We start from the raw sequence: 13603 nt of genomic DNA, 5'->3' as shown, positions 1-13603 counted from the left end.
TCTTTCCTTCCTTTGTGGGTGTTAGCCATGTAGATCAGTGCTGTGTGAAGACCATTACATATAGTATTACACTACACTGGCACTTTCCCTCCCCTCTCTGAGCTGTCCCCTTCACATTTCACGTGTGTGTGTGTGAGAGAGAGAGACAGAAGTCCCCCCTCTTTTTGCCTCCTTATAATACACAAGAAACATGTAAATTTTGGCCTTTATGCCCCCAAATGAAGTCCTAGATAACTGGGCCCTGTGGCAGGACTTAGGAGTGCAAGTTACTTCACTGAAATACACTCAGATATCATATAGACTGTCATTTTAATTACTTTATGTTCCTATAAATGCGCATGTTCATGGTTATCCATTCAGACCTCTGTCTTTCATAAGAGCATGGCTATAGTTTGGTCACTTTTATTTTACAGTGCGCTTTCTGACTATTGCTGGAATGATTTCTACACTCCTGACACAGGCTCTGCTGTGCAGTGTCTGGTGTCCTGTGGCATCTACAACTATCTTCAGTTTAGCTCCCAACCAGTTATTCACAATGGATGCCCTCAATGGTGCTGCTGAAACTGAAGATCCCAAACAAGCATCTACTGTTCCCCCTGGTCCAGACCTGGGGAGAAATGAAACTGATCCAGTCGCAGATGTTGGAACTCAAGTAAGTTCCCAGCATGCTGTAACACCCCCAGCAACCTCTCTCTTTAACAATGAGGCAGGTGGAGTGGAAAATAACATTAACCTTCAAGAGCTGAAGCCCACTTCTACTGGCCCTATACAACCAGTCATTTCAGAAGTATTTACCAACACAAACACTGAGAACACTTTTTCAGTAACAATTGATCCTAGAGGAGAGGAGGAAAACGATACCATCTTAATCCCATTACTTGGTGCTAGTGAAAGCATTGTATTTGATGATCACTTTGCTTCTTTCTCCATTAATACACCAAAGGAAAACAGAAGTGCAACAGAAAAACAGTGCTTCTGTGACAGTCCTGTGCCTGAAGGACAAAAGGGAGAACGGGGCGAAAAAGGGGATCCAGGTAATTTTATCACTTAATGCCTTTGGTCAGCTACATTTTTCAAATGAGCTCAATTATTTCCTAGGTAAAAGCAGATGCATCAGTATCATGCTGAGCAACCACAACTCTGGATTCTATGTGCAATTCTAAGTTGGACATGTTGCTTATGCCCTGACTGTGCATGAAACTACAGACAGAGGTGAAAGTAAGCCGGTACACCCCTAGTAAGTAAGCTGTAAGTAAGCTAGAAGTAAGCTGTACCGGGACCAGCTTTCCCAGACGGCAATTTAAAGCCCTGGGGTAGCGGCCGCAGGGCTGCAGTGGGGATTTAAAAGGCCCCAGAGCTCCAGCTGCTGCTACCACCCCGGCCCTTTAAATCTCCACCTAAGCCCTGCTGCCGAAGCCCTGGGGTAGCGGCGGCGGGGCTCTGGTGGGGATTTAAAGGGCCCCGGAGCTCCAGCCCCCGCTACCGCCCCAGCCCTTTAAATCCCCGCCGCCGCTACCCCAGGGCTCGGGCAGCAGGGCTCTGGTGGGGATTTAAAGGGCCCTGGAGCTCCAGCCACCGCCACCCCCCATGGCCCTTTAAATCCCTGTCTGAGCCCCGCTGCCGAAGCCCTAGGGTAGCGGCGGTGGGGCTCCAGAGGGGATTTAAAGGGCCGGGGTGGTAGTGGCTTCTGGAGCCCCAAGTCCTTTAAATCTCCACTGCTGCCCGAGCCCTGGGGTAGCGGCGGCAGGGCTCTGGTGGGGATTTAAAGGGCCCCAGAGCTCCAGCCCGCCACTACCACCCCAAGTCCTTTAAATCCCCACCTGAGCCCTGCTGCCCGAGCCCTGGGGTAGCGGCAGTGGGGCTCCGGAGTGGATTCAAAGGGCTGGGGTGCTAGCGGCGGACTGGAGCCCCGGGGCCCTTTAAATCCCCGAGGGAGCTTGGCTGCCGCTACCCCAGGGCTCGGGCAGCAGGGCTCAGGCGGGGATTTAAAGGGCTTTGGGCTCCGGCAGCTGCTACCACAGCGGAGCCCCAGGCCTTTTAAAGCTCTGCCAGAGCCCAGAGCCCCGGGGTAGCGGTAGCAGCCAGGAAGGGCTCCTCAGTGATTTAAAGGGCCCAGGGCTCCGCTGTGGTAGCAGCAGCTGGAGCCCTGGGCCCTTTAAATCGCGCCCGAGCCCTGAGGTTCCCAGCCGCCTCTGCAGCTGGTAACTCGGGGGTGATTTAAAGGTCCCTGGGCTCTCAGCTGCCACTACCGCAGCTGGAGCCCTGGGCCCTTTAAATCAAGATGTAAAGGGCCAGGGGATTTAAGGCCCCGCCTCTTCCGGTTAAGGCCATGCCTCTTCCGGTTGTCCTGCTCCCATGCCCCCTGCTCAGGACTCCAGTGTACCGGTAAGTCCTCTAACTTACTTTCACCCCTGACTACAGAATGTAAACAAAACAAAACCCGCCTTGTCCAATTGTGCCTAGCCACTGTAACACATGTCACACACAGTGTTGTGTGCTAATTTGGTATTCTTGCTGTACCTGCAATAGACAACTTCGGACAAGCTGAGGACCATCCTGATTGCACTGGCTTTTTTGTGTCACAACTCATGATGTTACTGATCACATGTATGTGCACGTGTTAGTTTATAGCACACCTAGGATTGTTAATGGTAGCTAAGAAAAGTGCAAACCTTTCTAGAAGTATCTGAGATTCAGCATGATGAGTCATAATGGCTCATTTGGAATCATTGCTATCTGGTGTATAAATAAACACACTTTACAGATACTTTACGTATGTATTTAAGGATTCTTCAAGACAAGAGCTATTATTCAATAGACTGAAATGGCTATCATGAAGTGTTTATAGTCTTTCATGTAAACAAGCATTTAGGGAGTTACTAGATTGTAGCTTTTGGACCTTCCTAGCTATTACATTTTAACACGTGTAATAAATCCACATTTAGGAGCAACTAAGGTGCCATGAAGCAAATTTAGAAAATTTTCGGCATGATACAGAATAATATCTGGGCATATTCTTTTGTATCAGTGCAGTGTTTGTACTGGTTCTATTCTCCCCTTGATATATCAATTACGATAGCATAAAAAATGAGAGGATTTATCCTTATTGCAGCCAACAAGAAACCCTTTGGAATTGTTTTTAAAGATTACTCCACATGAACAGTAATTTCTTTTCTAAATAAAAAATGTTTCTAAAAAAACTTGTAAAACTTGTAAACTTGTAAAGTTAATGTAACTTTTTTGTCACCCCAATATACCAATTTTTTCTAATGTTGTATTCAAAAGAAAAATCAAGGATGACCCTATGTTTGCAAGACCAGGCTCTAAAAATTTACAACCACTTACTCATATGTGTCATCCCATGAGTAGGTAATGTATAAAACTACTAATGTGTGTAAGCCTCTAGAGGATCAGGCCCCTTAGTTTTGATTGAAATCCTATATAGGTCATTAAAGTCTGCAAATGATTGCAGAGTGGAACGGCTGACCATCTTGAATTGTGTAGCTCTTCCAGTAGCACCACAATTATGTGTTCTTTTGAGATGGCATGATGACCACTCCTAAACACTGTAGTTCACTATTTCGCATGAAACATTAGCATATCAGACTAGAGATGGCTCCAAACCACACCTCTGGATCTGGCACACTTAAATTTTGGAGAAGTTTAGATCCAGATTTAAATGTTGACCCATCTCTAAATTACATAATTTAAATTTCATCTTCAGAACCTTTAAAAACATAAACACATAATTTAAAAAATATATGTCCTTAATTTAACAATTTTTTTGTATTTTTTTAAAGGCAGGGTAATGTATAAATGACAAATAGCATGAGGTGATAAGACTTTTCATTCTTTTAAATATTTGTCTATTGTAAAATATATCAAATGGGTAATTTTTCACATAGAAAACTTACAGCTTAGCTTTCTATAATCACACACTATAGAATGACCATTATAAAATGAAAATGTCAAGTGAACATTCTGATATGGAATTTTATGTTTGTTTGGGACATTCCACACTTGATAAAGAGCATATATAGGATGGTAATGTCTGAAATACAATTGTTTTCTTTGTAGGTAACCCAGGAAAAAAAGGACTACAAGGGCTCTTGGGAGAAACTGGACAACAAGGACGAAAGGGAGAAAAGGGTAATCAAGGATCCAAAGGTGATCTAGGTAAACCGGGGCCTCCTGGTCAGAAAGGAGAACAAGGTCGGTTTTCTTCCTGTCCAAACAGCAATAAAGGTGATGCAGGAAGCACTGGTTCTAGAGGTCCTCAAGGACTTAAGGGAGACAAAGGCGAGTGTGGAAAATCGGGTCCAAAAGGTGATGTTGGACTGCGTGGGAGTCCTGGAGAAAAGGGTCATGGAGGAGAAAGAGGGCAAACAGGTATGAGGGGACCAAAGGGATATGCAGGGCCACCAGGAGTCCGGGGGACTCCAGGTCTTAAAGGAGATGCTGGGGTTTATGGAAAAATGGGTCATCCTGGAAAACATGGACCATCTGGACTTCCAGGACGGAAAGGAGAAAAAGGACAGAAAGGAGACTGCAAAGAAAGTGACATCACAGCTTTCTCCGTTGGTCTTCAAAAAAGAAACAGCTTCCCACCACCAGGGTCTCCAGTGAGATTTGATAAAATTTTCCTTAATGAAAATGAAGCATATAATGTGGAGTCAGGTGTGTTTGTAGCCAGTACTGGAGGCATCTACTCTTTCAGTTACCACGTGAGTGTTTCTAGCAAATCACTGAGGGGTGCACTTTTCCACAATGGTAAAAGAATTCTGCAAATGTCCAGTGTAAGACCTGTCAAACAAGCTGCATATAATGTGTGTCAGGTTTCTGGATCTATATTGATTCATCTTAATGAAGATGATAAAGTTTGGCTTCAGATTTTGAACGCATCTCAAAATGGCCTGATAGCTGATGAAACCACTGATTCTGTATTTTCAGGTTTTCTGGTATTCCCTGACTAGAAAATTTCAAAATCATATAAAATACTGTAGATGTGGTTCCTGCAGTACTTAAACATAGGAGCTGGGGGACATCCAGCACTCTGCAGGATAAGGCACATATGCTGTGATTATAAACTGCCAATTATTGACAGTTTCAACTCAGATCACAAAGACAAATTGCTCTTGTTTGTAATATGTTACATATTTGTACATTTCACTCTATTTCATTTAACTTCAAATTCTGTTTATGGAATCTATGAATGGGTGTAATTTCTTTTTCTTCTACCTCAGCAAGGGCATTATAATCACTGTTGTGAATTGTTTATGTAGCACCAAAGTGTGTCTTGTGCATTTTACAGAAATTTAAAAGCACTGGTCCCTGCCCCAAGACGTTTACAATCACAGAATCTAGGATCAGATTCTTAAAAGATACTATACTATAATATGGACAGCAGTGGGAGAAAGGGCACAATGAGAGCTGGTCCAAATGAGTATTTTTTCTAATCAAACATTTTAGCAGAAAATTTTTATTTCCATCAAAATGTTTTAGTTTTTCAATGTAAAAGAGAAAACATTTTCGTGACATTGCCTCTGCAAAAGGGTGTGTAAAAGGAAAAAGTGTGTGTGTGGGAAAGGCAGAAAAAACAGAAAATGTTTCAGTTTGTGAAAACTGAAATTGGGTTTTCTGTCAAAAATTTAATACATTTTTGTGGGAAATTTTGAAAAAAATAAATGAAAATATTTCAAAGTTTTCTGCAAAAAACAATTAACCACCCAGCTCTACCTTAAACATCTTTTTTTTGGTTTTCTTTGTTATTTCATCTCATTGCCTATTTTCCTTTGAATTTTTTATCCTGATGGATTTACTTGTTTCTTTCCATTTGTCCATTTAGCATCCATTTTGTTTAATTCTTTTTAACAAAATCCTGGCCTATTTTCTACAATGTTCAGATATTCACCTTTTTTTCTATTTTTTGTGCTATTTTTTTGGTCTGTCTTTGTGCCTGTAAATGCAATTTTCCAATTTCATTTTTTACATTTAGGTAACAAGTGGAAGTGAAACCACCTCTAGAGGAACTTTCTGTGTCTCCTTTATTGAACTGGCGGCTGGCATTATACCAAATATACTCAAACTGTTCAAATATGTTTCCAAAATGCCACCCATAGGCCTGCTCTTGCAAACAGCTCCTCTTTGGCATAGTGGTTAGTACTGTGAATAGCCCTGATAGTTATGTTCCCTGCCTCAGACAGCAACATACATCCTGCCCTTTCCTCTCAGCCCTAAAGGCATAAATTACCCCCACAAGTCTCCTAACAGGGGTTAGGTGTGAGGTTGTAGTGGAAGAAAGAGCATCCAGAAAACCTTGTTCAAGTTCAACCAACGCCAAACACCTCTGAAAAAAAAATCTACTCGTGGAGGAAGAGGGAGAATAGGGAATTGCTAGGGGTGTCCCTTTTTCTCTCTTCCTGTCTGAAAGTCAAGGGGGGTGGACAACTTTGCATATTTAGGGCTCACAAAGAGTTGATTTTGCCTTTAGGTTTGTGTTTCCTTGCTTTTATTGGTCTGTCACAATCTTTTAACCTGATCCTGATTTCCTGATGCACCAAAAACTCTTAGGGGCTGGAAGGAAGGCAGAGTGGCCCTTAATGTTACTTTGGCATAACCTTATGTACATTATTTGATCTTTATTTAGCTGGGCAAATAAACAATAGTTTGAGTTGTTTTTTCCCGCCTTGGATTCTTACTGAGTCACACAACTAGCTAAAAAAGAGAAACATTTCTTTTCATACTAGGTAAAATAAGAAAAAGTTATTTTTTCTTGTTTTGCGGTAGCCTTAGTTTTCTTCACAAAGGCTCTTTATTGGGATGTTTGGGATTAAACAGAGCTATAGGTTGAGATTTTTCAAAGATGAATAGGTGATTTAGCCACAGAACTCCTACTCATTTAAATGGGAATTGTGTTCCTAAATCTCCTAGTCAGCTTTACAAATCTCAGCTTTTCCCTGTGGAAATGCATGATGCTAGCAATGTCTGTGGGTATATACTTTAAGGCATTTCATGGCCTGCATGCCTCATTTATATCAGTTAAATGTGAATTCTAAATTATATTAATAAAGAAAGTGATTTAAGTGAAGATAAACATTCATTTACGTGCCCAGCCTTTGGGCGCTCCAAACTGTGCCTAAAATTCAATAATTACTGCTTAGCGTGAAAACAAAGACACATTCTGAGTTTTCCATCATGTGCAGTCGACTTACAGATAAAATCTCCCATTCACTGACCCACCTGAAATTCTCACAGAACCAAGTAATAGTCTTTCAGCTCCCACACAGACAGCATTCAAGTCATTTACGCAAATACCAACAAGAGATCGAAGCTGTCTTTGTAGCAAAGATAATGCTCTAACCTTACCAGGCACAAATATGGCATTACACTGGAAGCCAGGAAAGAGTAGCTTTGGTGAATACACAGGTAGCATTGTGAATGGCAATAATCTTGATTTAAAAAGTTGCACTGTTGAATAAGTTATTTTGCTTCTGAAGGGTTCTGATTTGAAACCAGCATTAGGATTTTATTACAGTACAACCAATTTGATAGCCGTTTCATGATGTGTAGCTCCTGACTGAACAGATGTGACAAGTTCTCCAGTGTAGGCCTGATGCTGCTATCTACTACTCATATAAGCAGTCCCATTGACCCACATCCACAAAGGAATTTAGGTGCCTAAACCCTGGATTTAGGCACTGCTGAGATCTGCAAAATCTCATGCTTGGCCACTGCATAATTCTGTAGGTGCCTGAACTCACTTGGTGCCTACGTTTTTGTGGTAAAAGTTCCCTAAGCACCTATGTTTCTGCTTCTGGGCACGAACACAATGCCTCACTGGATGCCTATCTCCAGAGCCGTAAGCCCCAGCGTGATCATCAAACGAGGGAAAGATATCTTACCTTTTGGGTCTGACCTGGTCGGGCATGCTCTGACCCACATCTAGAGGATCAGGGCCATTCAAAATCCAGGTGTTGGTGTTGATCTGAGCCATTGATATTAGTGGGACTACTTGCAAGAATAAGGATTGGAAGAGCTGGTCCATGATAATTCACAGAATAGAGAGCAACTGGTGCAGCTCAGGCTGCAATAGACCAAGCAACCTCTTATGACCATTGTACTGTGCAGCCTGTTCATAATAATATGTAAAAGGCTCTGAAAGGGTTTGCTGTTCTACTATTATACATGTGATATTACAATGCTGAGTCGTTAAACAATGGAAACAATTATAACTCCTGCCTTCCTTTAGACACTGACACCGTAAGGTTATTTGCACTAAGTAGCTTTTTTTTTTTTAAAGGAAGCAGAAAGAAATGAGTCATCAGCTGAACCTAGCCTTTTCCAAGACATTTAAAATACATGAGCAACTTTGGTAGCATTCAAGAAACAATTACATGTTTTGACCCAAATACTCATTGTAATTGTAATGCAGTTGATTAAACTAATGCACACAATTTCATTTCAAATTACAAGTGCAAATTACCCTTTTTGTACCAACACTGTATTTTTTTTGTATCTTTTATCATATTTTATTTGGCTTCCAGTTGTAGAATGGAACTCCATTAACACCAGTAATTTTCTTCCTTAATCCTGGAAATTTATCATTGTGGTTAATGAGAATACTTTGCAAAACAGTCTCATTTTGTTGGTTCCCTGTTATTTTTGGTCCTTCCATACAGAAGAATACAATAGAGTGCAATTAAAAAATGTTAAAACAAACAACATATTAAAAAGAAATTAAAAACTTGCCAGGTGTCTTATCTCATTCTGTCAGGGGCTGAGGTCTTCCTGCCCGTTGGCTTCCATGAAAGTTGAGAATGCTCAGCATCTCTCAGGAGGCATGTGGGAGTTGGCAGGATTGGGCCCATAGTATGTTGTCAATCCTCTTCTTGTTCACTGCTGTCCGTAAGCAGAACAAGAGTCTAAAAACTGAATAGCAAAAAAAGTAGAATGTAAAGATCGCAAATTGTTGCAGACTCTGGGCCAAATTTTGCTCTATTATACTGGTGTAAATCAGTTGCCTTCAAAAGCACTTAAGTAGAGTCATTCTGGATTTACATCAGTGTTACTGAGAACAGAATATATCCCTTTACAAAGGCCTAATCCCCTGTGAAACGATGCAGCTTGTCTCCTTTGTCTCGTCAGGTTTTAAATATTTTGAATTTCAATTTAAAATATGCAGAATTGGGACTGATTAATGGATACACAAACCAATATTATTAAAAATGAACTGACCTTGTTGGGTTGAGGATCTTAGTCCTATTTTCAGCTTAGTAAGCATTAACTTTTAGTGTCGCTCTGAGTGGTTATTATTCCATGATATTGTCAGGATGTGTGGGCTAAGAGTGGGCTATAATGGATTTTACATCAAAACTCCTCTTTGAAATCAACTGGGTGTTCTGAAAAACTGATGAATCAATATGGCCTGGTATGTTTAATAGCGTGCTGAGCTTTTTTTATTTCTGAAAGTCATAGAGTGTGAGTGTTGGGGAGAGAAAAGGTAATGTTTAAATTACAAATAGATAGAGGAAGATTACCGTTCCAGCACCTTTTATCAAAGGAGAATTGATTGTTAACTTTAAGAAGGTCTGAAACAAACTAATTCTTTCTTGTCCAATGGCCAAACTGAATTTTGAATGTACTGTAACATGGTAAATGCTGAATCATCAAATGAAATTAATTTCTGGTTTTATTTTCACCAGGATGAGGACCCCTGCAGGGTCCTAGAGCCTGGGCTCCAGCCCAAGCCCAGAAGTCTACACAGCAATGAAACATCCCACTAGCCTGATCCCCGTGAGCTTGAGTCAGCTGGCATGGGCCAGCTGCGGGATTTTCTTTGCCGTGTAGACATACCCTCTGTTCACCTGCTATGCTCTCTGGACAAAAATCCAAAGAGCTATTGCTGTAGATAAAAATTTAGACACAATATCCTGTCACCCATACTCATATTGAGCAGTTCTGTATTCCAGGGCAGCACCAGTGGGCCAGATTGCAGGTCACCTCATTCCACGCTGCTGTGGATCTCAGTCACCTTTTTTGGCACCATACCAGCTAGACCTGCTGGAGACCTATTCATGTGGACTGGTGAAAGGAGGGTGCAGGCTGTTATTTTCACAGCTCTCTCTCTCTCACACACACACATGGTAAAACATAAAATACACTTTTTGGAAGGTTGCAATATAACACTATTTTATTTCTTAGAATCCAGAACCTTAACACGCAAGAAAAAAACACCATCAACACATTGAGACAAAACAGGCTGCTCCCTAACTCAGCTTCCATAACAAGACTGGCCTTGCTCTAGGCTGACTCTTTGCAGACTGACTATACAAAACCCAGATTGCACACTTCCATACTGAGCTCCCTAGCCTGCAAGCAGGACCAGGAAATCTCTTCTAAAAATGTAATTTTAACACAATTTTCAATACACCACACAGGCTTGGAGAGTAGGCAGAACATCCTCTCTGCCAGTACTGCAGATCTTTACCTGATTATGGTAATACATTTCAAGGCTATGGCCCCACTGAGGATCCCCAGGAGCCACTATTCCCTGGTGTAGAGTGACTCCAATAGAAACCATGCAGCCAGAAAGTTTGTGGAGTGGACAGGTGGTGCAGAAGCAGGGGATGAGGGCTTCTGCATGGATCCCATGGGGTCTGTCTGATGGGACAATGGGGAGTAATCTTCACTTGGGAATTCACATGAGAATTTACTTGTAAAAAAGTACTGTCCCACAATTTTTAATGTGGGAAGGGTCAATTTGCCCCGGTGATTGGTATTGCTCAGAGTGAATAAGCATAACAGAATTAGACCCATGGTTTGCACAATAATTGTGAGTGTGTTGTTCTGGCTGTTTAATTTCCTTTGCTAGAAGCAATGATAAAGGGGTAAAAAGAACATAAGAATGCTATACTGGTCAGATCAATGGTCCATCTAGCCCAGTATCCTGTCTTCTGATTGTGGCCAGTACCAGATGCTTCTGAGGGACTGAACAGAACAGTGCAATTATCGAGTGTTCCATGCCCTGTATTGGATGTATGCTGGTGAGGTTTTTCCTCACTGTCACCATTTTATTTCCAGAACAGGTGTCTGATCAGTAGCTCACTTTTTGGCTTTGGCAATGAGGGTAAGTGAGAACATTCAAATAAAATACGAAAATTAGCATGTAAAATTATATGAACTTTAGTTGTGTATTTATGGAAGACAGTGAATCACATGCAATCTAAACATCATGAGACAAGCAATAACCTTTGGGATCCTGGCTGTAAATTACATCTCTTATCAGTCGGACTTTTCCAGTTGAAAAGCATTGCTGAGAAACTAAAAATTCTTGCTGCCAGAGTTTGTTTCCAACTTCGAGTCTCCTGGCCTAGTCACACTGAACCCTCCATTGTGCTAAGTCTGTCCTGTCTTTACTTAAAGGCACAGTGCTGTATAATATCACTGAGACACCACCTTTAGCTTCCCTTTTAAAATGAACAAACATGATTGGTGAACTATGCAGTTTCCAAAATTTAAAACAATGAGAGCACCAAAATGGACCTTGTGTTAAGGGAAAGGGAAACCACTCTTTATAAAGGCAGTTTTGGGTGTGGAGAAGGAAAAACAAAAAGGAATTAAACATCTTTAAACCAGTTCAAAACTAATTTTCTCTGCAAATATTCTAGGTGAATGCCAAAATGTTCAGCTCATACAATGGGAGCAGGATTGAGCCCTGAAGGTTGATAATAAAGGAAAAATGTGAGTTCTGACATGACCAAAAATACATATTTTTTACAATCGAATATTGTCTACACACTTCACTCAGTTTGACTTGACATTCAATCCCGCTCCTATTGCAATAGAGGAATTTGGTCCTAAATCAATGAAATATATTGCTATTATAATTGGTATTCTTATTTGGCAGCTTGCCAAGTGTTATTGGGGAAAATCATGAAAGAGTCTAAAGCAGGAAAATGATTATATTAGAATCATGCATTTTGCTAAAAATAGATGAAAGCTGGTTATAGAGAGAAAAGGATTACTTGTGGCACCTTAGAGACTAACAAATTTATTTGAGCATAAGCTTTCATGAGCTACAGCTCACTGCATTGGATGCATCCGATGAAGTGAGCTGTAGCTCACAAAAGCTTATGTTCATAAATGTGTTAGTCTCTAAGGTGCCACAAGTACTCCTTTTCTTTTTGCGGATACAGACTAACACGGCTGCTACTCTGAAACCTGTGGTTATAGAGAGAAAGTGGAAATATATGTGAATATAAGAATTGAGGAAGCTGAGGAGGGTACAAGAAGGAATCCAAAGTGAATATATTGTATATTACATTTTCCATACTTCGTTAGACCAAAAATATCTAATAATTTATCCCAGTACAGAAACACAAGTTAAATTTTTCCAAACTGCTCCAAAGTAAAATGATTCTGATGGAACATAACATATACCAAGAAACAAATGAAATTTCTTCTATCAGAATGAAAGTCAGAAGGCTCAGGGGATTAAAGGCAAAAAACAAAACAAACCAAAGTAACAAAAACATCTCACAACTCCCCATCTAAAAAACCTCTTTGAGGATAGTACTCTATGAGAAATCCAAACAAATTCCACTAAAACAAATGGTTTCAGGAATTGGAATTGATCCAAAATCAAATATAAAAGTGTTCAAGTGAATGCATTTATAGTAGTCGCCATTTGTTAATGGGAGTATACAGCGGTAGCTGAGATACACAGTTTTGCTATATACTTAACAATATATCTGCAATTACTACATGATGACAATTGGCAAATATTAACATTTAAGTGGCTTCTGCTGTAAATGACACTTTCCAAATATTACAATAGAGTGAGAGGCCCTGTTTATGACAGTTATCTATGGATCTTCTACACAATTTGGATGTTGGAAATATATTTCCGGCTTGGATATGTACAGGAAAGGGTCAAGGTGTGAAAACTATACTACCATTCCATCCCTAGAGGTGATCCCTCTTGCTAAAGGGCAAAAGCACTTAACTTGGTTAGCATTTATAGAGTACTTCTCCTCTCTAAATCTCAGAGCACTTTACAAAGTAGGGTAAGTATAATTACTGTCTATGGACATGGACACTGAGCCACAAAGAGGTGAAGTGACATGTTTAAGGTCATACAACAAGTCTGTGGGAATGTCAGGAATAGAACCCAGGTTTCATGATTTCAGTAGCTCCTGGTTTAGCCATGAGACACTAGGAAAGGGGCTTGCCTAGACCCCACCTGTTTTGTGGTGCGTACTTCATACTCTAGAGCTGTCAATCTGAAACATTTCACCAGCCCAGACTTGCCAACACATTAGGAAATGTGAGATTTTTGCCTTATTCTCACTGGCTTTCTTACACTTATGCACACTCGCTACAGTTTATTTCTTCACCTTTCCTGTAGACACTGAAAGATGGTGGGGTTAAGATAAACAAGACCATTCCCTTACTTTGCAAAACCCTACACATACCTAAGTAGAAAATCTCAGTGACTGTTAAATCCTGGGGGTGAAATCCTGGTCCCACTGAAGTGAATGATAAAATTCACATTGACTTCAATGCAGCCTGGGACTTGAGTGAGGAGCGGCATGCATCTCTCACA

The 13603-nt window shown here is 40.9% G+C and overlaps 1 protein-coding gene across 1 annotated transcript in view; it reads left to right on the top strand.

Moving 5' to 3' along the window:
• The first annotated feature begins 535 nt into the window (after positions 1-535).
• The window catches only part of OTOL1 (otolin 1), a 29658-nt gene continuing 16590 nt past the window's right edge, over positions 536-13603 (top strand). The window contains exons 1-3 of the mRNA XM_048864469.2: positions 536-1034; positions 4078-4958; positions 5996-6155. Coding sequence (XP_048720426.1) covers positions 536-1034; positions 4078-4958; positions 5996-6155 — 1540 coding nt within the window. The remainder of the gene's footprint in view (positions 1035-4077; positions 4959-5995; positions 6156-13603) is intronic.

This window comes from Caretta caretta, chromosome 9, assembly GCF_965140235.1.
Source record: "Caretta caretta isolate rCarCar2 chromosome 9, rCarCar1.hap1, whole genome shotgun sequence".
NCBI lineage: Eukaryota > Metazoa > Chordata > Testudines > Cheloniidae > Caretta > Caretta caretta.
The sequence above is the reverse complement of the archived record's forward strand: the minus strand, read 5'-3'. Positions and strand labels throughout refer to the sequence as shown.